Source organism: Sphaerodactylus townsendi, linkage group LG05, assembly GCF_021028975.2.
Source record: "Sphaerodactylus townsendi isolate TG3544 linkage group LG05, MPM_Stown_v2.3, whole genome shotgun sequence".
Classification (NCBI taxonomy): domain Eukaryota; kingdom Metazoa; phylum Chordata; class Lepidosauria; order Squamata; family Sphaerodactylidae; genus Sphaerodactylus; species Sphaerodactylus townsendi.
Window position 1 is genome coordinate 17165376 of NC_059429.1, and position 21620 is coordinate 17186995.

General features: G+C 46.9%; 1 protein-coding gene across 2 annotated transcripts in view; it reads right to left on the minus strand.

Moving 5' to 3' along the window:
* LOC125432353 (dimethylaniline monooxygenase [N-oxide-forming] 2-like) overlaps nt 1-21620 on the minus strand; it is a 30964-nt gene continuing 9344 nt past the window's right edge. For both annotated transcript variants that reach the window (XM_048495801.1, XM_048495800.1), the window contains 7 exons: nt 19902-20090; nt 19511-19676; nt 17270-17412; nt 14442-14641; nt 10993-11348; nt 5789-5861; nt 1-570 (listed from right to left, as the gene is read on the minus strand). In XM_048495801.1, the coding sequence (XP_048351758.1) occupies nt 219-570; nt 5789-5861; nt 10993-11348; nt 14442-14641; nt 17270-17412; nt 19511-19676; nt 19902-20090 (1479 nt within the window). In that variant the 3' untranslated portion in view covers nt 1-218. The remainder of the gene's footprint in view (nt 571-5788; nt 5862-10992; nt 11349-14441; nt 14642-17269; nt 17413-19510; nt 19677-19901; nt 20091-21620) is intronic.

Genomic DNA, 21620 nt, shown 5'->3' on the forward strand with positions numbered 1-21620 from the left:
GGGGAGGGGAGGATGGGGCTGTGTGATGAGGCCCATCATTTGGTCAAGGTCCACCAACCCTGGAGGAAAGGAAGGGAGGGGGAGAAAAGAGGAGGGGGCCCAGCATCTGGTTATGACCCACCCACCATGGAAAGGAGGTGTTAGGGTTAGGCACTGGTTCATGGCTCACCCACCCTGAGGAGAAAGGGAGGGAGGGAAAGGGGGGTCCTTTGGTCAGCTCAGTGCTGGACAAAGGAAAGAAAAACTGCTACCAAGAGAGCAAGAAGACCAAAGCTTTTAAGCAGAAACACCAGAGTGTAAGTTGTAGAGCTGGTCACAACTCGAGTTTTTGTGGGCTTGATCATGCGTTCTGTCTGGGTGAGGATGGCCTTCCTGGCTCCAGCCCACTTCCCTGGTCCCACCAAACGGAACTGGAATGGGGTGCAGGGCCCAAAGAAGACAGTCATGGCCAGTTTGGGATCCTTCAGCAGCAGTGTGAGCAGGTTTGGTTTCACTCCAATACCGACAGCAAGCTCATCCAGGTAGCTGATGTATTCTGTTTGTATTGACTGGCTGCGGCTGGTCCCAAACCTTGGTAGAAGAAGGAAAAGACAGAGAGGTAGAAATTACATCAGCGTCTTCAGGTAGGAGGTCCATATGCATAGGAAAAACAGCTGTCTAGTGGCAGAACAGCACAGGGGGAATCATGAAGCTGGCAAAAAAGAAATAAAGTCTGTCTACAAGAAAAGGGACATTAGTACGCAAGATGGATAATCCTTTGGTTCAGATCACATTGGGACTATGTGCCACAATGATTTAAACAGTCCACACATCTGAATAGCCCAAACATGTCCAACACATTGTAAATAAATTGTGCATATGTAACCCCCATGCTCAGAATGGGTTGACCCAGTAAGGGGTGGAGACTCAAAGCAGCAAGAGGCTGCAGCAGACCTCATGTAGTTGGAAGAGACAAGGCTACCAGACTCGGACCTTGGTTGTATAAGCCCTTAACACCTTGTTAAGGTAACTGCAATATTGTTGGGAACTACTGGGAAGGTAGTTTGTTTTTGCTATGTTGTAAATGTTGGAGTTTATTGTTTCAGGGTTTCTTTTTGTGGTTGTAATGGGTGAGAGTTCTCCTGGAAACCTTCACCATGTTGAATCCTGTTCACCAAGCCCTTGGAGTCTTCAGGAGCCAACCCACTTGCAAAGAAGAATTGGACTTGGCAGTATCAGAAGACTGTAACTATAAGGACTTGAAAATGCAACCTGAACAGGACCTTGAAGCATGATGTTAAATGTTGATGGTATATGTTAAGAAAGTAAACCATTTTGTTTTTAAAAATTGTTGTTGCAAACTCATTCCAAGTTCTGCCCCACAGAACCCACAAGCTGAGGTTACACATACACATGTTTATGCTGCATCATGGGAGTTGTAGTTTATTTCCTCCTATCAACTGTGCAGATGCAAAAGCTGCCTCTAGTGGCAATACAGTCTGTAGAAATGATAAGAGGAATGCAGGGTGCTTTGATTAACACTCAGGGAGACCCTAATTTCAGATAAAATGTTCCCTTCCTGGGAATGAAGCAATAAAGTCCTCAGATTTCAAACCGAGAGGAAATTTGCTCATCTGTCAGGAAGGGGTACATGGCTATCTTGAAGTGGGCCCTGAACGTTTTGGGATGTGCAGCATGATTTGTAGATTCAGGTCCAACAAATACCAGATTGTCCCTCCCAGGCAAACTTTAGCAAATTTGGCTGGTTCCTTTCAGGAGACTCACACCAGCAGCCCTGCTGGAAATTAGGCGCCCCTACCAAGAACAACCCGCCCAGAGGCCACTCCCAAATCTCCAGCACAGAGCCGGCTGGGCATAACAGCAACCCCATTGAAGTCTATGGTGGGAAAAGTTAATTAATTTTCCTACCATACAACTTGCTGAAGAGTCTGGCAGATTCTGGGCTTTTCAGTGGCTCCATTGTAGCCAATGGGGAATTTCTGAGTGTGTAAACACTGGCTGCACATTTTTTAAGATAGAGACGCCAGACTTTCAAGGTGGCTCCAGGAGGCCCTCTTGGTAATAGCACCAAGTTTGGTGAACTTTGCTTCTGGGGGCAGGGGGGTGGCAGGTTGAGAGAATTCTGAGAGAACTCAACCAGCAGCCTTCACGTGCAGGACTGGGGAAACAAAATAAGCCTTTTGGGGTCCACAAAATTGAACCTCCAGAAGCAAAGTTCACCAAGCCTGGATGCTATTACCAGGAGGGCCTCTTGGAGCCACCTTAAAAGTCTGGTGCCTGTATCTTCACAAATGTGCAGCCTACTTATACACTCAGGCCGTTTCCGCACGGCCCCCCAGGCGCCCCCATGCTGGCAAGAATTCTGCCGGCATGGGGGCGGGGCGGAGGTCGGGCGATCTAACAGGCGGTCTCCGCGATGGAGCCGCTCCTCTGCCCCCCTTTCCTTTCCCACTCACCTTGGCCCCGTCTCGTCGGCCTGCGCAGGCCTCCATTTCCCACGTTGCCCCTCCGGACCTCCAGGGGTCGAGGAGAGGGACAGTGAGGGAGGGGCCGGAGGAGCCAAAGCAGGCCAATTGGACGCACGGGGACAAGGTGAGTGGAAAAGGGAAGGGAAACAGCGTGTTCCCGGCGGTGCCGTTCACACCACGCCGCCGGGAACACGCTGTTGGGGCAAAAACAACCCTTTAAAGGGTTGTTTTTTAGGGCGGCCTGACGCCGCCCTGGGGGAGGGGGAGCGAAGCCAGGTCGGCCTGGGAACGGCAGCCTGGGAACGGCGTTTTTTTCCGTCCCCAGGCCACCTTTTTTGGCCCGTGCGTAAAGGGCCTCAGAAATTCCCCATTGGCTACAATGGAGCCAAAGTATGCAAAGCAGAGAATATGGGCAGATTTCTGGGGTGCCTGTCAGGGGTGCATTTGTAAAGCTAGTGGCACCAAAATTTCAGGGTATCATTCGGAGACTGTCCTGATGATGCCACCCAAGTTTGGTAAAGTTTGGTTCAGGGGGGTCAAAGCTATGGATCCTCAAAAGGACCATCTCCTTTTAGCTCCCATTGGAAACAATGGGGGATGGGGCACTCCATTTGAACCAAACTTCACCAAACTCAGGTGGTATTATTAAGACAGCCCCTGGATGATACCCTGAAATTTTGGGGCAGCTATCTTTTAAAATGCGCCCCCTGTAGGCCAAATCGCAAAAAAACACCCCAAATACCAAAAACATCAAACAGAACCGAATATTCAGGTATACCCGAATGTTATTTGTCTTATTCAGGCATACAGATAATTTTATACTCGAATAAATCCAAATCCTAATTTTACCGAATTTATAGGGGATTGATCAAGCCTAAATGATTTGATTGGAGAAAAAGTACAGAGAACTACATACTGAGACTGAAACAAAGTTCCATAATAGATCAAAGGAAACCCCTTCCAGCTAGAGCAGGAAGATCTGGAAACCTTGTCCAAAGAATGGAGTGAAGCCAGTCTTGACTAGCCTCTAGTTTCAGCATTCCAGTGGTCACATATATTCCAAGGAATGTTGCAGAGATTTTCTTCACTGTAGGTGCTTTTTAGATCCTTGACAGATATTACAGAAATGTTTAGTAGCTAAAGAATGCATGGTGTGCTGCAGAGGACACTCCTCACAACAGATGAAGAGAAGCACAAGTAGAGAAAAAATGTATAGGATCTGAGCCCTGGGCCACTAGTTTCTGTTCCCCATAAACTACAGTTATCTCGCCTCTCCATTATGCAGCAGCAGGATATTGCAAGACTAGACTGGATTGAGAGTGATGCAAGTAGAGTATTACAAAAAAAAGCACACTTTCTTAATTATTTGGAAAGTTCTTGGTATTTCAGATGGAACTAGAATATCAAGTCAGGAACTGTAACGTGTCAAAGGTCTCAAACACAGCAGGTAGCAGTGGAACTCAAAAAGCTTATTCTCTGTACAGTGACTGCTAGAGGTAGCAGCTGTGCATCATTTTTCTGCTGCACTACAGCACCACCACTGTGGCTGGCCAGAGAGGGCATTGCAGCTAGTTTCACTTAAAAAAAATAAGTTTAAAAAGTTAAAGTTTTTTTTAAAGTGTGTTTATAAAGGACACAGTTTTTCTCTCTTTAAAAGACAGGAGTGGGGCTGGAATCTTAGTAGAAGTTAGGCGATAAAACCCACAATGACACCCATGGGGCTGACGATAATATACTCAGGCTGGCTGGCAACAACTAAAAGCCCGGCGGAAGAGCTCCACCTCGCTGGCCCTGCAGAATTCAGTTATGTCCTGCAGGGCCCTGATCGTGCTAGGAAGCTCGTTCCACCAGGTGGGGGTCAGGGCTGAAAAAGCCCTGGTCCTTGTGGAGGCCAGCCAGACCTGTCTTGGGCCAGGGACCCCCAATAGGTTCCCCTCCAATGAAGGACCTAATGGGGAAATGAAGTCGTTACGTTCGCGCAAATAATAGGCGAGACGCAGTGATATCAGGGTCCAGTGGAGAGAAGCCAGCGGCAGGCCAATTTGCAGGTTGCAGGCTAATCTGCCGAGCTCTGGTCCCTGGCACCTTTTATTAGGGTTTCCAAAGGGGGCGGGAGAGCGGGAGAATATTGTACAGTACATGACTCATAGGGGCTGCGTACGTGCGGGAGGAAACGTTCCTGTCTGGGCCTAATCCATACCTGGGCGTATGTGCCTTTTGTCCCTTTGTCCAGGGCATCCCATGACCGTGAGTCATGGGGGTCTTGTGACAGGTGAGCTCACCTGCCCAGAGGGCAACAGATGGCGCAGGCATTCCTGTGCTCTGTCTAAGGCTCTGCTGGGTTAGGCTGGCTCACCCCTACAGGGAAATATTGCAATTTTATACCTTATAAGCCCTCTTTTCTATTTGTATTTTGAAAAAGTAGCATATAAATATCCTATGTAAGTATAATTCCCCAGCCCTGTCTAGACTCCAGACTGTATCCAAGGAAGATGTATCTCTGTGTCCACCTGGGCTATATTACTAAGCAGATGTGTGCTACAGTGAGAATATGTTGGTGCAAATCTGCCTATCTGACCTGGGGTTGCCAATTCCAGGTTGGCCATTTCCTGGGAATTGAGGGTAGAGCCTGAGGATGGTGGGGTTTGGGGAGGGGAAGGAACTCAGAAGAGTCTAATGCCAGCGATTCCCAACCAGGGTTCCGTGGTACCTTGGGGTGCTGTGAGCATGTCCCGGGGTACCACGGCAACGCTACCGGCCCCCTCACTTTTGTGGTGTCTCCTGCTGGTGCCAGGAAGGACATGGAGCTGGCCCAGGAGGCAGGGCCTGCCACAAGGTCAGCAGCCAATTCCGGCACCCCCCCCCCCAGTGCTTCTCTTCACCCTGGGAGGGGAAGGTGGGGGGTGGCAAGCAGGGACACTGAGAGAGGAAGGTGGGGGATGGCAGGGGTACCATGAGATATGAAGAGTAAGGTCAAGGGTACCGTGATGTCGAAAAAGTTGGGAAACACTGGTCTAATGCTATAGAATACACCTTCTAAAACAGCTATTTTCTCAAGGGAGACCTCTGTTTTGGAGATCAGTTGTAATTCTTGGAGATCTCTGAGGTTGCTAACCAGTGGTGGGATTCAGCCGGTTCGCACCACTTCGGCAGAACCAGTTATTAAAATGGTGCTTGTAAACAAGCAGTTGTTAAATTATTTGAATCCCGCCACCAGAGCCGGTTGTTAAATTATTTGAATCCCACCATTGGGTAAGCCTAACCTGACCCTAAGCTGAACTCAGCAAAAAAAAAAAGTGTGGGGAGATTCTTTCCCTTACCACTTGAGCCTCTTTTCATTCCTTTTGATAGTGTCAGCCAGCATGGTGCTCTTGGAAGGCAACACACTCTGCCCTAGAAAAGAAAGGAAAAAGGGTAAGATTGAAGACAAAGATGGCAGCAGCACTTCCCCTAAGGAATGTAGTGGTAAGCAACATCAACCATGTCTCATTTCACTGTTCTTTGCTTCCATTTTATATATATATATATATATATATATATATATATATATATATATATATATATATATATATATCCTGTCAGCATTTGCACTGAAGAAACACAAAAGAGGGTACCCATTTGACCATTCCTCCCTGTTTCCCCAGTCACTAATAGAGGCTGGGGAAATTTTGAAAGTCCTCTTTAAGCCGCAGATTGGATGTCCCTGTGTTGCGTGCTGTACCATCATTGGCACTACCAGTGTGACATCTTTCGGTATTGTCTGTCCCCTCCCGGCCTTGGGACTGGGAGCCATCATTAGTATTATTAATATTGTTTTACTGGGTTTTAGAATGCTGCTTATTCTGAGTTATGTATTTTAACTGTTTATCACTTATTTATTGTGCACATTGTTTTAGTTGTGGTTTTGCTGTACACCACCCAGAGCCCTTCGGGGGTGGGCGGTTTATCAAATTTAATAAGTACTACTACTACTACTACTGCTGCTGCTGCTGCTGCTGCTGCTGCTGCTGCTGCTGCTACTACTACTACTACTACTACTACTACTACTACTACTACTACTACTAATAATAATAATAATAATAATAATAATAATAATAATAATATCGGGAGGTTCAGAGAAATCTCTACCCTTGCAAAACCTCACCCTGTCTTTGCATCTCTTCCTCTGAATTCATAAACCTCACCCTACCATTTGGCCCTACAGTGGTCCATTTGTGTTTGTAATAGAGTTGTCCCTCCCCGTTGCACCTTAAAGACTAACATCATTTATTCCAGCATGAACCTTTGGCTCCTTCTGCACATGCAGAATACTGCACTTTCAAACTGCTTTCAGTGCTCTTTGAAGCTGTGCAGAATAGCAAAATCCACTTGCAAACAGTTGTGAAAGTGGTTTGAAAACGCATTATTCTGCATGTGCGGAAGGGGTCTTTGTGTGCCAGAGCTCACCTCATCAGATGTTTTGATGCAATGCTCAGTGGGTGGTGGTGTTGCCTGACTAGACACTGGGCTTGTCCGCATTCTCATTTTCCCTTCTGGGAGACATTTCAGGTCCACTTATGTTTTGCTCTCCCTAGTGGTCGATTTGATATCAAAAAGTTTCAAGTTCAGTGTAGCTCCCTGCAGTTTTAAACTCAAGGTTTTTATGCTGGACTTTTGGGTGCATGGGTGCCCAACTTGCACTGAGACCTTGGCACATGGTGGGGGGGTGGGAAAGCGAGTTAGCCTTACCACTGAATGATGTTCTTTCTTTGTCCTAAAGTGGACCAAGGAAAACCACCATCTCCATGATCTGGATCCAACTCAGGTCACTCCATGGCTGAAGAGTTGACTTTGTAAATTGCTGTCACATCAGTTTCTGTGAGATAGGCACTTCTGTCTCTATCTCCAGTGTCCAGGCTCTTGCTGCCCCTTCCAGCCTTGCTCTCCCATAGCAAAGCAAGGCAGTGGGGCAAGGACACAAATAACAGGAGACAGGTCAGGAGAGGGGGACTCCTACTCCACTGACCATCATCATGAATCACACATGAGTCACACATTATGTGGCAAAGAGCCATATACAGCTCATGAGCTGCAGTTTGGCTAACCCTGTATTAGCACATGATGACTAAAGAATGAACAGTAAAGTTCCCCATTCAATTTGCCTTTTAGATGTGAGCTCACTGTGATGACCCCTTCACCTTCCTGACTTACTGAGGCAAGCTAAGCTCTTTGACCAGGCTGGTCAGATTTCCTGCCTTTTCTTAGGGACTGAGCTGCTTCAAATGGTAGTGGGTGGTGATTTTAAAGTATGATTGCTCAGCCCTATAACTCCCCAGAAGGAGAAAGGAGCCCGTTATTTAACTTTTGGCAAACCCCCTTACTGGGGCACCAAAGTATACTGAGACAGTTTCAACAAACAGAATTTATATTTATTAACAGAAGAGATGGGATAGGAGAAAGCCTAGTCAGAAGGTAAAATTGGCAGGAGAAAAATATATATACAACTTTAGTTTATATTTCAGAATTCAGTTTTCAGGCACTGGTGCAGATCTTATTTAGGCTTTTAAAGTTTCAGTTTCAACAGCTTAGATGTTAGGTTGTTCTTCAGATGGTACAGTTTCAGATGTTTCTGGCTAATGGATTATTACAGAGTTCTAACAGGCTGGTACTTCTACACAGTGCCCACTCACACAGCCTTGATTTAGTTACCCAAACAAGCATAAAACATTATCTTGAGGTTAAACATAAGGCAAACCCTCAATATACCAGACGGGATCCACCTAGATCAGAAGATCTATTCCTATCCTTGTTTATATGTATGGTCACTAGTGGGAAGTCTCCGCTCTTCCACCTCAGTCTTGGCCCTCCAATAAATGACCAGTTCTCCTTGTTTGGGTATTATTTGCTTTATCAGCTCAGGCTGACACATTACCAGTCAGATTCTTCACACTGACTGAAATACACCCTCAGAGTAAATATGTTTAACATTGTTAAGGCAATTTGATGCTCACTCATCGGAATCAGAATACAAAAGCATCTTCAAACTTTTCTTGTCAGAGGCCGGTTACAGTCAGGGGAGCTTACCTCATCTCTGCCCTGCTGTGGCATCAGGTACACACCTGAAGTGCTCTTGTTTTTTCTCAGGGAAAGCCAAGAGCAAAAGCAGGAGGTGTGCAACAATTTCCTTGTATTTCAGAAGTGGACCACTTCTACTCCCCCACACATGGCAACTTCCTTATATATTTGATATATTTGTTTGGCATGCCAGAGGTTCATAACTGAGGTGGCTGCTGTGCTGACTCAGTCAGTAATTTAATACGGTCAAGGACCAGCAACATAAAGCATGTATTAGCATAGTGGTTATAAGAATGTATGAGCACTCTTCCATTAAGAGATATAAAAAAGCAAATATGTGTCACTAAATCAACATTGTACCTCAGTATACTCTGTCAGCTGCACAGAATCTGGCCACTCTACCTGATGTTCCAGATTCAAGGTCCACAAGAGGAAAGGAGATATACCATCCCTCCAGTCTTCCCAGGATTTGTTAGAGGATGGATATAATAAATGGATGGATATAATAAATATATATCTAAGATTCTTCAGATGGTACAGTTTCAGATGTTTCTGGCTAATGGATTATTACAGAGTTCTAACAGGCTGGTACTTCTACACGGTGCCCACTCACACAGTGAAGAAGCATATATCCAGCCATTTCAATGTCCCCAGTAGTGCAAGGGCATAAAAGCTCATGAAGCTGCACACTATGATATCCGCCTTCTAATAAAGTGGATGGAAGAACATTGAGACAGGCCACAATGAAAGCTATCCTGTGTTTGGGAATCAATTAGCTAAAGTTTGACAGCACTAATTTCTTGTCTATGAAGTGATAGCATCTTGCATCTGAACTTAAAAATGTTGAAGTTCAGTGTTCCAAATCCTTTGCTTGATTTCAGATTCATCTTTGGAATAACCCAAGGCTATAAAGCAGCTATACTCAAGAGAGTGTAATTTATCTGAAAGGAAAGCTTTGCTGTTTTGACTAGATGTATGTGTTGCTGTTTCAGCCCGGGCAGAAACTCAGTTTATTTTACAAAGTCCCACAGGTATGGTCTTTGACTGAGATTAGAGTTAGGATTATTGTAAATTCATGGTAGTGTAGTGGTTAATGACACAGGTTAAAATCTAGGAGTTCCAGGTTCAAATTCATACTTTGACACAAAATTTATTAGATTACCTTGGCCTAGTCATGCTGTCTCAGCCTAATCTATTTCACAGAGTTATTGTGAGGCTAAAATTGAGATCAGGAGATAAACCCTCACTATCTGAGGTCACAGTAGCCACCTGACACTGTATTTTTGTTTTTTAAATGGGAGGGTCAGATCCTCATAGCTACAAAGACACAACCCCTAGAGAAATGCAGCATGAGGTTTTGACACTACATCACATTGGATCCACAGAGTTTTTTTAAAAAATAAATGAAATGACCTCAAAATGGTGGCCAGGAATCATTTCCAGAGGGTGAGTGAAGACAAATGGGGAGTTTTAAAAATGTTGGCAAAATATTTTCAGGGCTCGTGCAGAAAGGGCCACTTATATCTCTCCGCCTAAGCCCGTGGTGGCGAACCTTTGGCACTCCAGATGTTATGGACTACAATTCCCATCAGCCCCTGCCAGCATGGCCAATTGGCCAATTTGTATGTGATATAGCTTAGGCCAGTGGTGGCGAACCTTTGGCACTCCAGATGTTATGGACTACAATTCCCATCAGCCCCTGCCAGCATGGCCAATTGGCCAATTTGTATGTGATATAGCTTAGGCCAGTGGTGGCGAACCTTTGGCACTCCAGATGTTATGGACTACAATTCCCATCAGCCCCTGCCAGCATGGCCAATTGGCCAATTTGTATGTGATATAGCTTAGGCCAGTGGTGGCGAACCTTTGGCACTCCAGATGTTATGGACTACACCCTACCGTCAGCCTCTGCCAGCATGGCTAATCAACACTGGTTATTTAGGGAGTAGATATAGTTAGGTTATGGTATAATCTTATATCTTCCAGATGTTATGGATCATAATTTATCACCTTCGCCAGCATAGCCAGTTGGCCATGCTGGCAGGGGCTGATGGGAATTGTAGTCCATAACATCTGGAGTGCCAAAGGTTCGCCACCACTGGCCTAAGCTATATCACATACAAAATGAGAGAACCATGTGCACTACTCTGAGCTCCATGGAGGAAGGGTAGCATAAACACAGACTGGATCAATAGAAATCTAAGGCCAAGTTTTCCAAATTTGGAGTAGCCGGCAATCATTATTGAACTAAGGTACTATTTATTTTGGATGGAATGGTCTAAGTTTGCATTTCTAAGGCAAAACTGAATTTTGCAGCAAAAAGGATGACTCAAACGATTGATGTTTGAGTTTTTAGATGCTTTGAACTTTAGTCACTCTCTTGAATTTGAATATTGTCAGACACGTCCTCATTTCACTGCGATGATTAAATACATGCACATTCCACTCTCCCCCTCAGTTCTCTACATACCTTTGAAAACTCGTGTTGCCCAGCGTGCTTGTAGCTCAGAGGTGGGCATGATGGACCCAAGGGGCTGGATGAGGCCAATGACAGCCAGAGTGGGTTTCTCCAGGTGAGGAGGGAAGACATGTTTATACAAGACAACACGATTCTCTTCCACCTTGATCACTGACTCGTCCAGAAAGGGAAACACCACGGAATAGCCAGTTGCAAAGATGACCACGTCCAAATTCTCTTCAACAGTCCCATCCTCATACAGGGCAGAGGTTTCGGTGAATTTCTTGACAAGCGGCTTCACCGCTACATCACCGCAGATGATGCGGCTTGGCAGAAGATCGTTAAACACTGGCTCTTTCAATAGGAGCCTTGAAGACAAGAGAAAGGGGGGAAAAACAGCATTACTGAGAGTCTGTAAGGGCTGGAAGGCATGTTATACATTAATGATTATAATAATTATTTAAAAACCTAGCACTTATAGTGTGCTTTCTAATATACAAAATATTTCACAACATCACACCAAACAATGGTTTAATTAAAACTAACTGTGAGTAGAGCGATTGTCCAAAAGTGAGTAATGGCACTATTCATGGTAAAAGGTCTGGAATCCATGCCCTACAAAAGAGAGAGACTTAAAGGAGATGGGGATGTTTTGAGTTTAGAGTAGAACCTGCGGCTCTTATGGTTTTTCCAGGAACTGGAATTCCATGTTCTATCCCAGGCCCCTACTAGCATGGTCAATTGGCCATGCTGACAGAGGCTGATGGGAATTGTAGTTCCTGAATGATGTGGAGAGTCCTGCAGGTTCCTACCCCCCTGGTCTAGAGAGAAGCTAAGCTGTTGGAGGGGCATTTTGAACACCCTGCTTAAAATGCTAAGGTATCTCTCCCCAAAGAGATAACCAACAGACATACTGTATTTTTTCAAGAAAGTGTGCTCCAGTCTCTTGAGCACTCATGTTCAAGTAGGATATTGACAAGCTGGAGCATGTCCAGAGGAAGGTGGCCAAAATGGTAAAGGGTCTGGAATCCATGCTCTATGAGAGGCAGCACAGGGAGCTGGATATGTTTAGTCTGAAGAAGAGTAGGTTAAGGAGTGACATAATAGCTATGTTTAAATATTTGAAGGGATATCATGTCGAAGGGGGAGCAAGCTTGTTTTATACTGCCTCAGAGACTAGGACACAGAGTAATGGATTCAAGCTGCAGGAAAAGAGATTCCACCTAAACATTAGGAAGAACTTTCTGACTGTCAGGGCTGTTCAACAGTGGAATTCACTGTCTCACTGGCTGTTCCCACATGGGTGGAATACAGCACCCCAGGGACGGCAAAAACGCCATCCATGGGGAAGCGTTTGCACAGGGGGTGCTGCTGCAAAGTCCTGGCCACCCCTGAGCAGTGCGGGAGTGCCCAGCTTTTAAATCCTCGGGCTCATTGAGGCAAGGTTTTTAAAGCACCGCTTCCAACAGGCAGTAGTGTGAACCACACACCAGCAGTGGAGGCTGATCGCTGCTTTCCCCATCACCTCCACTCACCGACGCTGAGTCATCATCTTTTCCAGGGTTTGGAGGCAGAGCATGGCAACCCTCCAGCCCTCCCCAAGGAAGCAGTGAAAAAAAAGCTGGACTTGGGACGGCAGAGTGAGAGGGAAGTTGGATCGGGAGAGGTGGAGCCACCTTTCTGTCTGCAGAGAAAGTCAGGGCTGCTCGCACGCTGCTGTGTGAGCAGTCCCCAAGCCCCCATTGACATAAATTATGCCAGTGGAGGGGCGATTCCGCACATGTGCGGAAAGGGCCAGAGAGTGGTGGGGTCTCCTTCTTTGGAGGTTTTTAAACAGAGGCTGGATGAACATATGTTGGGAGTGCTTTGATTGTGTGTTCCTGCATGACAGGGGGTTGGACTTGATGGCCCTTGGGGTCTCTTCCAACTCTATGATTCTATGATTCATGAATAGCTAGGGGTCTATCAAATTTGAATGTGAAGTCAGTTTATTAAAATAGCTAATATTGGCTACAATTTTGTTTGATGTACAAATGGAGGCATCCTATCTTAATCCTGGCTTGTTCTCCAATGGCACCCTCCCAGGATACAGAAGGTTTCCTGGAGAGGCAGCACAGAAATTAGTAATACTGAGAGCAATGAAAACATCATTGGTCAAGGCAAATCAAGATATACCTGCTAACACACGAGCAGAATCCTGATTTCATAGACTAGTGATGGTTAAAATAAGCAATGGTTTTGTCTGAGGTCTGAGCTGAACATCAGGGCCTAGATATCTACAAAAGGCTGCAGGGAGGGCTGTTTGCCCCTTTCTCATGCTCCTCATGTCTTGGGATCACATGATTGTGGAGCCCAAGAAAGCTGCAAGCGAGGTCCCCTGCAGTTGTTTCTGCTGGGGAAAACTGCCAAAGGAGGGAAGGCAGAAACCACTGCTCCTCCACTGCCGCACCAGGAGCCACCTTGAGTGACGGAGCATTTTGTACGGTGAATCCCTTGATGGTATGTGTGATCATGAGTCAAGTTGGAGAAACTGTGGCCTGCTTTGCAGCACACATGTCCTACAGTTATGCCTTCTGGGAAATCCTAAGAAGAGTGGTTCTCAAAATTCTGAAAGCTGAGCCTCAGATACCAAGTTGAGCCTCAGACACCTGCCACCCCCTTCACTTCCAAAGACACACATTTAAAATGTGTGGCAAACACTAATAGACCTGTTCATAAATTACAGTGAACACATGTCCATCTGTTTACAATGTTCGCTTGATTTTTCTATATTTCTGCACTAAGTAATTCTCATATTACATTCTATGCATGAATAGCTGTAGGGATGATTTAAGCCCCATTGTTCTTTGGGAGTGGGAGAGGGTGGGCCTGGAATGAGGTCTCTGCTGGGCCTGGCAGGGAGGGCAGCTTGCTGCTTATGGCCTGTCAGTCCCAGCTTAGTTTTTTGGAGGTGGGAGAGGGTGGGTGGGGGAATAGGGAGGCTTGTGCCAGGTCTGGTGGGGAGGGTGACTTGCACTCGATACCTTACTGATTCTGGCTTGGTCTTTGGGGGGTAAGGAAGGATGGATGAGAGAGTGGGGAGGCTTATGCTAGGCCCATTGGGGAGGGGAGCTTGCAGCTGCTGTCCGGGCATGCCGACTTGCTCCTTAGTCATGGGGGAAGGCAATCAGGGGAATGGCCAGGCTGTGAGGGGATTGGACACCTCTATTAACTTGGTTCGGCCATGCAGGACTCAATTCCATGACTGGAAGTGAGTCCTGCATGCCGATTGGTTAGAAGTGTGCTGTCAACTCACCTTCCATCCCTTAGCACATTATGTCTTAGGATGATAATGCCATCATAATTTTGTCACAGTCCAGTCTCATCCTTCTAACAGGCTCAATCCTGTGAGGTAGAATATAAATAACAGCTCACAGAATATTAAAACAGGTTTGTAGTGGTTCTTTGCGAGTTTTCTATACCTGTTACAAGGCAACAAGCCATAGTTTTCATGGTTAAACCATGAATTCATCTTCTTGTCTAACATCCATCGCACGATGTCCAAGGGGAGGAGATTGACAAGCAGGTTTTTGAAACGGGTGTGAAGGATGACATCCCACGGATAGCCATTGTCTAACAAGCGGCTCATTATCCAGGAACCTCCCCTTGTGCTGAGAACTACCTGCCGGAAAACAGGAAGAAAGAGCATTCTCGAGAAGACTGATGACATTCCAGAGTCAACTAGGTTGCCCTGATTGATCTAACAAAGCATTTCACCTCAGCCTTCCTCTGAGGAATTCAGATCCCAACACACATAAGGAGTTCCTCCTTTTCCTGCCATTTCCTGCCCCTCCCTCTCCTTAAGTGAGCTCTGGCCATCACAGAATGGGGAAATGGGGGGTCTCTGAAGCCCCAGGCAGCGTGATGATGCTAACCTTTTGAAGACAACCGAGTTGCCCAAATTGCAACCCCAAACCCCAGTTGGCTATCGCATAAAGTGCCAACCTGCAATTTAACCCTGAGATGCTGAGGTTTAAGCTTTGAAAAAAAAACCCGGGTTGGCTCCTCTCTTTCCTCCATCCCACCCGCCTCTCGCCGAGAAGCGTCATCAGCTCGCTCTAGCTCCAGCCAAGTCCCTCTGTGCACCTTCGCAATGTGTGCCTCTCTTAGCATCCTTCTGCCTCCCTCTAAGCCCCTCCCTCTGGCAGCAGAGCTGCACTTAAGAGCACACAGGCAACTGTGGCCCGCCAGCTGAGTCCCTCCCTGGTCACTCCGCAGAACGTGCAGGTGCACATGTCGCGGCTCAGGAGCAGCAGTGGCATGCAGGGAGAGTTAAAGAGCTCTGGTGTATCTAATCTGGAGGAACCGGGTTTGATTCCCAGCTCTGCCACCTGAGCTGTGGAGGCTTATCTGGGGAATTCAGATTAGCCTGTGCACTCCCACACACGCCAGCTGGGTGACCTTGGGCTAGTCACGACTTCTGCCGAGCCTTCCTCTCTAGTCCCAACCCTACCTCACAGGGTTTTTGTTGTGAGGAGGGAAGGGCAAGGAGATTGTAAACCCCTTTGAGTCTCCTGCAGGAGAGAAAGGGGGGATATAAATCCAAACTCTTCTTCTTCAGTGGCCCAGGCCAGCCTAGATGTGTGTATGTGGGGTGGTGGTGATTTTCCGCCCCCCACATGATGAACTGTGTGTACGTGCCCACAGAGAGGGCTCCGAGTGCCACCTCTGGCACCCGTGCCATAGGTTCGCCATCACTGTCTTAAGGGCACATTTATGGCCCTACGCCTCCTCATAACTGTGCCCCAGTCCAGAACTCCCCATGGATTCAGGACAGGGATGCAGTTGAAGGCCAGTGAGCCCTGCTCATCCTGCATTTAATCCCCATGTGTAGGTTGGGTGTGGGGATGGCCCCACACCCGACCTCCACGTGGGAGATGGCTTCATAAGGGCTTACCGAGCCTGGACTGCAGGTCAGGCTTGGATACCACTCTAAGGCCCCTTCCACACTTGCAAAGTAATGCACTGTCAATCCACTTTCAGTGCACTTTGCAGCTGGGTTTTACTGTGCGGAATAGCAAAATCCACTTGCAAACAGTTGTGAAAGTGGATTGAAAAGTGCATTATTCTGCAGGAAGGGGCCGCTTGGTGCCTGCAACTTAGAAAGTAGATCAGGAACCTGCGGCTCTTCCAGATAGCCTAGTCCAGGAACTACAATTCCCATCAGCCTCTGTCAGCATGGCCAATTGGCCATGCTGGTAGGGGCTGATGGGAATTGTAGTTCCTGAACATCTGGAGAGCCGCAGGTTCCCTACCCCTGAGCTAGACTGAAGCTGGCTGCTCGCATCCCTCTAGTTTTATACTGTTGGCTCCGTCCTCCAAAGTCTACCTTCAACCCAATATGGGGCTTGGGGGTGGAGCCAGCAGTACAAAACTAGAGGGCAGACAGGGTGGGGGGGGAGGGAAGTGATTAGAAATGGAGCAGAGTGAGGATACAGCAGAGAGGAACAGTGGATTAGCGAGAGAAGGAGGTGAAGCCAGAGAACAGGTGGCTCTCTGTGAACACCCTTCACCCACCCGGAATGGCCACAAAAATGGTGGCCAGGAAGTGAGTTTGGATGAATGGGAGTTTTTGAAAACATTTGCAAAACATTTTCAGGGACTTAGAACATAAGAACAAGCCTGCTGGATCAGACCAGAGTCCAGCTCTCTGCTACTCTCAGTGGCCCACCAGGAGCTCACATGCAGGATGTGAAAGGAACGGCCTTCTGCGGCTGTTGCTGCCGATCACCTGGTCTGTTAAGGCATTTGCAATCTCAGATCAAAAAGTTTAAGATTGGTAGCCATAAATCGACTTCTCCTCCATAAATTTGTCCAAGCAGAAAGGGCTACAAGACTTGTGCAGAAAGGGCTACAAGAAGTTGAGTGTTAGATTTCAGGGACCCCTGGAATTACGAACATTTATCTTAACAAGGCAAACATGCATTTGTCCAGAACCATTATTACATTATGACATCCTGCCTCAGACTGAGCTCTATGCAGTTTAGAACTCTGTGCGGCTGAGAAGCTCCCCTCACATTCTTCCTCTCTCTTTCTGTCTAGATTCTTCCTCTCTTTCTTCCTCTCTCTTTCTGTCTAGATTCTCTGCTCCTCCTCCACCGAATGGGTCATGATACTGCTGATGTACACATCATAGATTGCACTGTGATATCAGCTGAAAACAAACAATGTTATCTACAGTGCCTTCTAAAACGAGATCGGCAGGATCCGTTTGAAGTGTTTTATCTTCTCCCCCCAACTGTTCCCAAACCTTTTTCGCCCAGTGACAGAGCTCCACAGCGATATCGGCAGCTGAATTCCCCATTCCGATGACCACCACAGTTTTTCCTTGAAATATGTCCGGTTTCTTGTAGCTTTGGCTGTGAAGATAGCTCCCCTTGAACTTTTCGAAGCCTGCAATAAAACAAAGCACGGTGATACAGCAACTGCAGCGCTGCAGGAGAAATTCAGCTCTGGGTTATGTCAGATTCTAAATCATTACTTCAGAGCACCAGAGTGTACAATTCACGCCCAAGGTGCATTTTTGGAAGTAGAAAGTGCTGTTAAGCTGCAGCTAATTTATGGAGACTGTGAAGGAAACGAGGGGTTGCCTTAAACTGGGGCCCTCTTTCCAGTAACGTACTGAGAAACAGGGTCCTTGATCCAGGTACTCTCAAACTGCTGAGTTTTTTAAAGTTTATTAAAAGGAAAGGAAATAAAAGAAAATTTACAAACAGGTTTTTCTCAGGTCTAAACAGTTCCAAGTATGAGCAATACAATTGAAGGTATGAGTTGAATCTTAGAATGAATGAATCTGAGAATGCCTCTGAAGTCTCTTGTCAGGGTTTTTTTATGGCATCTTCCCCTCTAGACCAGGAAGAGGGAGGGGTAATTAAGACCTGTCTGTCAGGTCTTAGGACATGGCCTTGTGACATTCAATTTCCATTTATGTAAACACAAACACAGTTGACAACTTTAATGAGGGGCAAGAGGTTGTATTGTTTATGACCTAGCCATGCCAGGAAGAACCAAATGTTTGCCATGCTGGATGAATGATTTTTAAGTAAACTTAAGGAATTAATCTTAAAGGAATGAATACATTTCCTTCATGTTGGAAAAGAAGGATTTTACGCTGTTTCCTGCCTTAACCACAGAGGGGATTTTACTAGTAAGCAAGATGCTAGATAGGGACCTAAGGATTGACAACTTCACACTATGGCCCTTTTTGCACACGGGCGGAAACGAGCCTCCACTGGCATAATTTATGGAGGTGGAGGCTTGGGGACTGTTCACACACTAGTGTGCAAATGGCCGCCACTCCGCCCCCAGCCGGAGAGGGCAGCGTGGGCGGGTCTCTGCAGCCCTCTAGAGGGACACTGCACAAGATGGTGAGTGGAGCCAATGGGGAAAGTAGCATCTTCCCGGTGGTGTGGTTCGCACTTTTCTCTCGCCCGGCAGAGATCAGCTGTTTTTACGAAAACCCTCACTCAATGAGCAGAGGCTTTTTTCAGAGGGGGGCAACCTTTCACACGCTGCCCGGGGAGAGAAAAGCTCAGGATGGCTGCTGCTGCTGAAAGCAACACATACGAATCTGCAATGCAAATGCTCTCCCAGGGATGGCGTTTTTGCCGTCCCTGGGACGCTGTATTTGGCCAGTGAAGAAAGGGCCTATCATTCTGGCCCTATCCCTTTGATGTTAGACTGATACTGTCAGGGACTTCCTTCCTTCCGGCGCTCTCCTGCTCACTACCTCTCTTTCTTGCCCTCTAACCTTTTACAGCACTTACCCTCTAACCTTCTACAGCACCCTCCTTTTATTAGATTAGAAATTACAAACGACTCCGATTTTCTTTGTGCCAAAGCTCACACGCATGTCTGGGAGATGCTTCTGCTGTTCTCCAGCCGCCAGTGCACTCTGCACATTGTGCAAAGGTGTAATCTCTCCAAGGAGATTATCCAACACTTCAAAGACCCTGTAGGGTTTTCAAGACAAGGGATGAACAGAGGTGGTTTGCCATTGCCTGCCTCTATGCAGCCTGCCTGAACTTCCTTGGTGGTCTCCCATCTAAGTTCTAAACAGGGCCCATTTTGCTTTGCTACTGAGATCTGATGAGATCCGGATAGCTGGGCCCATCCAGGTCAGGGCAGAGTTCAAATGCAGGAAAGAAGTCGCTCATGCAACCTCCTCTTTTGATGGGACCTATGTGGCATCACTGTGGATTGTGTGTGGGGAAGTGAACAGTCAGAAAAACAAAAAAGAGTGCAGAAAACAGTTGTGCATGGGAGTTCCATTGTTAGCACAAAGCCCCCTTCAGTTGCACCTGCTCTGGAAGTATCATCAAAGAATTCTTGCTTTGGCGAAACAACTGGGCTAGGCTGGTGATGATACCATTCCCAATGCATGAAATTCAGTAGCTCGCCCAGATTCTACCTTTTCTAACCCTTTCATACAAACAACCAAGCCATTGTCAGAGTTTCAGCCATTTGTGGAGCTGCAAGATCCCCTGCATACCAGGAAAACACTCCAGCGGTGGGATGTAGGCTTCTATCTGGTGGCCAATGCAGATCATAACAGCATCAAAGATGGACGACTCCTGCCTGTCCTCATTTTGAGTGACAACTACCCATTGACCAGTGGTCAAGTAATCTTTGCTTTTTTCTACTTGGATAACAGGAGTCTGCCAAGAAGCCAAAAAAGGAGACATTATTTATTTAGAACATTTTTCCTCTGTGCTCCCTCCAGCAAGCTTAGAATATCACATACAACTCTCCTCCTCCGCCATTTATCTTCAGAACAACTTTATTTCAGTAAAGCAATTGACTCTGCTTCGTTATTTGCGCTAACTCTGCTTTACAAGTTAAGAAACCATGACAAAGAGGTGGTAGAAAAGGCATCAATGTACCTTGAACCTGATGTATTTGAGCAGATCAAAGCACTTGGCATAAAGTCGCAGATATTCCAGGAACTTGGAGTTGTGCATGTAGTTAGGAAAGTGGTCAGGCATTGGAAAGTCACTGAAACAGGACATCTCTTTGGAGGTATTTGTGACAACTGACTTGTAGATGCTTGCCCTGCCTTTCTCTACTGTTTCCTGGAAGAGAAGAACATAGTGAGAGCCTTGTTGGATCAGACCCTTGGTCATCTGTATCCTATCTTCAACAACAATCAACCAAATACTGCTCAGAAGTCCATGAGAAAGGCAGGACAACTACAGTTATTCCCCTCTGCCACGGCTGGAAAGTTATGTTTAGAGGGATATGTAGCTATCATAGTTAGTAGCTACAGATAAATATCTCCATTATGAATTCCTGAGAGCCAGCGTGGTGTAGTGGTTAAGAGGAGGAGGAGGAGGAGGAGGAGGAGGAGGAGGAGGAGGAGAGTAGGAGGAGTAGTTCAGATTTATATTCCTCTTTCTCTCCTGCAGGAGACTCAAAGGGGCTGACAATCTCCTTGCCCTTCCCCCCTCACAACAAACACCCTGTGTGGTGGGTGGGGCTGAGAGAGCTCCGAAAAGCTGTGACTAGCCCAAGGTCACCCAGCTGGCGTGTGTGGGAGTGCACAGCCTAATCTGAATTCCCCAGATAAGCCTCCACAACTCAAGCGGCAGAGAGGGGATTCAAACCCGTTTCCTCCAGATTAGAATGCACCTGCTCTTAACCACTACGCCACTGCGGGTGGATTTTAATCTGGAGAATTGGGTTTGATTCCTCACTTCTCCGCCTGATTGGCAGAAGGTTATCTGGTGAACCAGATGTGTTTCTGTGCTTCTACATTCCTGCTGGGTGATCTTGGGCTAATCACAGTTCTTCGGAACTTTCTCAGCCCCACCTCCCTCACAAAGTAGGGAGAGGAAGGGAAAGGAGCTTGTAAGCCACCTTGTGTCTCCTTACAGAAGAGAAAGGTGGGATATAAATCCAAACGCTTCTTTTTCTCATCTTCTTAAAGGAGCTGGAGTCGTTTGAATTTCAGACTAACACTTGGGAGACCTCACTTCAAATCTGCCATGAGGCTTACTGGATGACTTTAAGGAGCAGCAGTGGCGTAGGAGGTTAAGAGCTTGTGTATCTAATCTGGAGGAACCAGGTTTGATTCTCCGCTCTGCCACCTGAGCTGTGGAGGCTTATCTGGGGAATTCAGATTAGCCTGTGCACTCCCACACATGCCAGCTGGGTGACCTTGGGCTAGTCACAGCTTCTCAGAGCTCTCTCAGCCCCACCTACCTCACAGGGTGTTTGTTGTGAGGGGGGAAGGGCAAGGAGATTGTCAGCCCCTTTGAGTCTCCTACAGAAGAGAAAGGGGGGATATAAATCCAAACTCTTCTTCTTTAAGCTGAGGTGGAGTGAGGGGGAACTGCGCCCAGGGCATGCGAGTGCCCCTGCCACACCTCCACCTGCCCCACTCCGGAATACTCCAGAACGCTCCTCCCCACACACACATCCTGGCACACACCTGCCCCCTATCCCTTTGGCACTAGGTCAGTGCTTTGAGCCAATCACTCTCTCTTAACCTAAGCTACCTCTCAGGTTTGTTGGGAAGCCTAAACACAGGAGGGGAGAACCCAGTAAGCCATTCTTGGCAGAAAGGTAGGATGAAAACATGTGAGTCAAGGGAAATCACATCT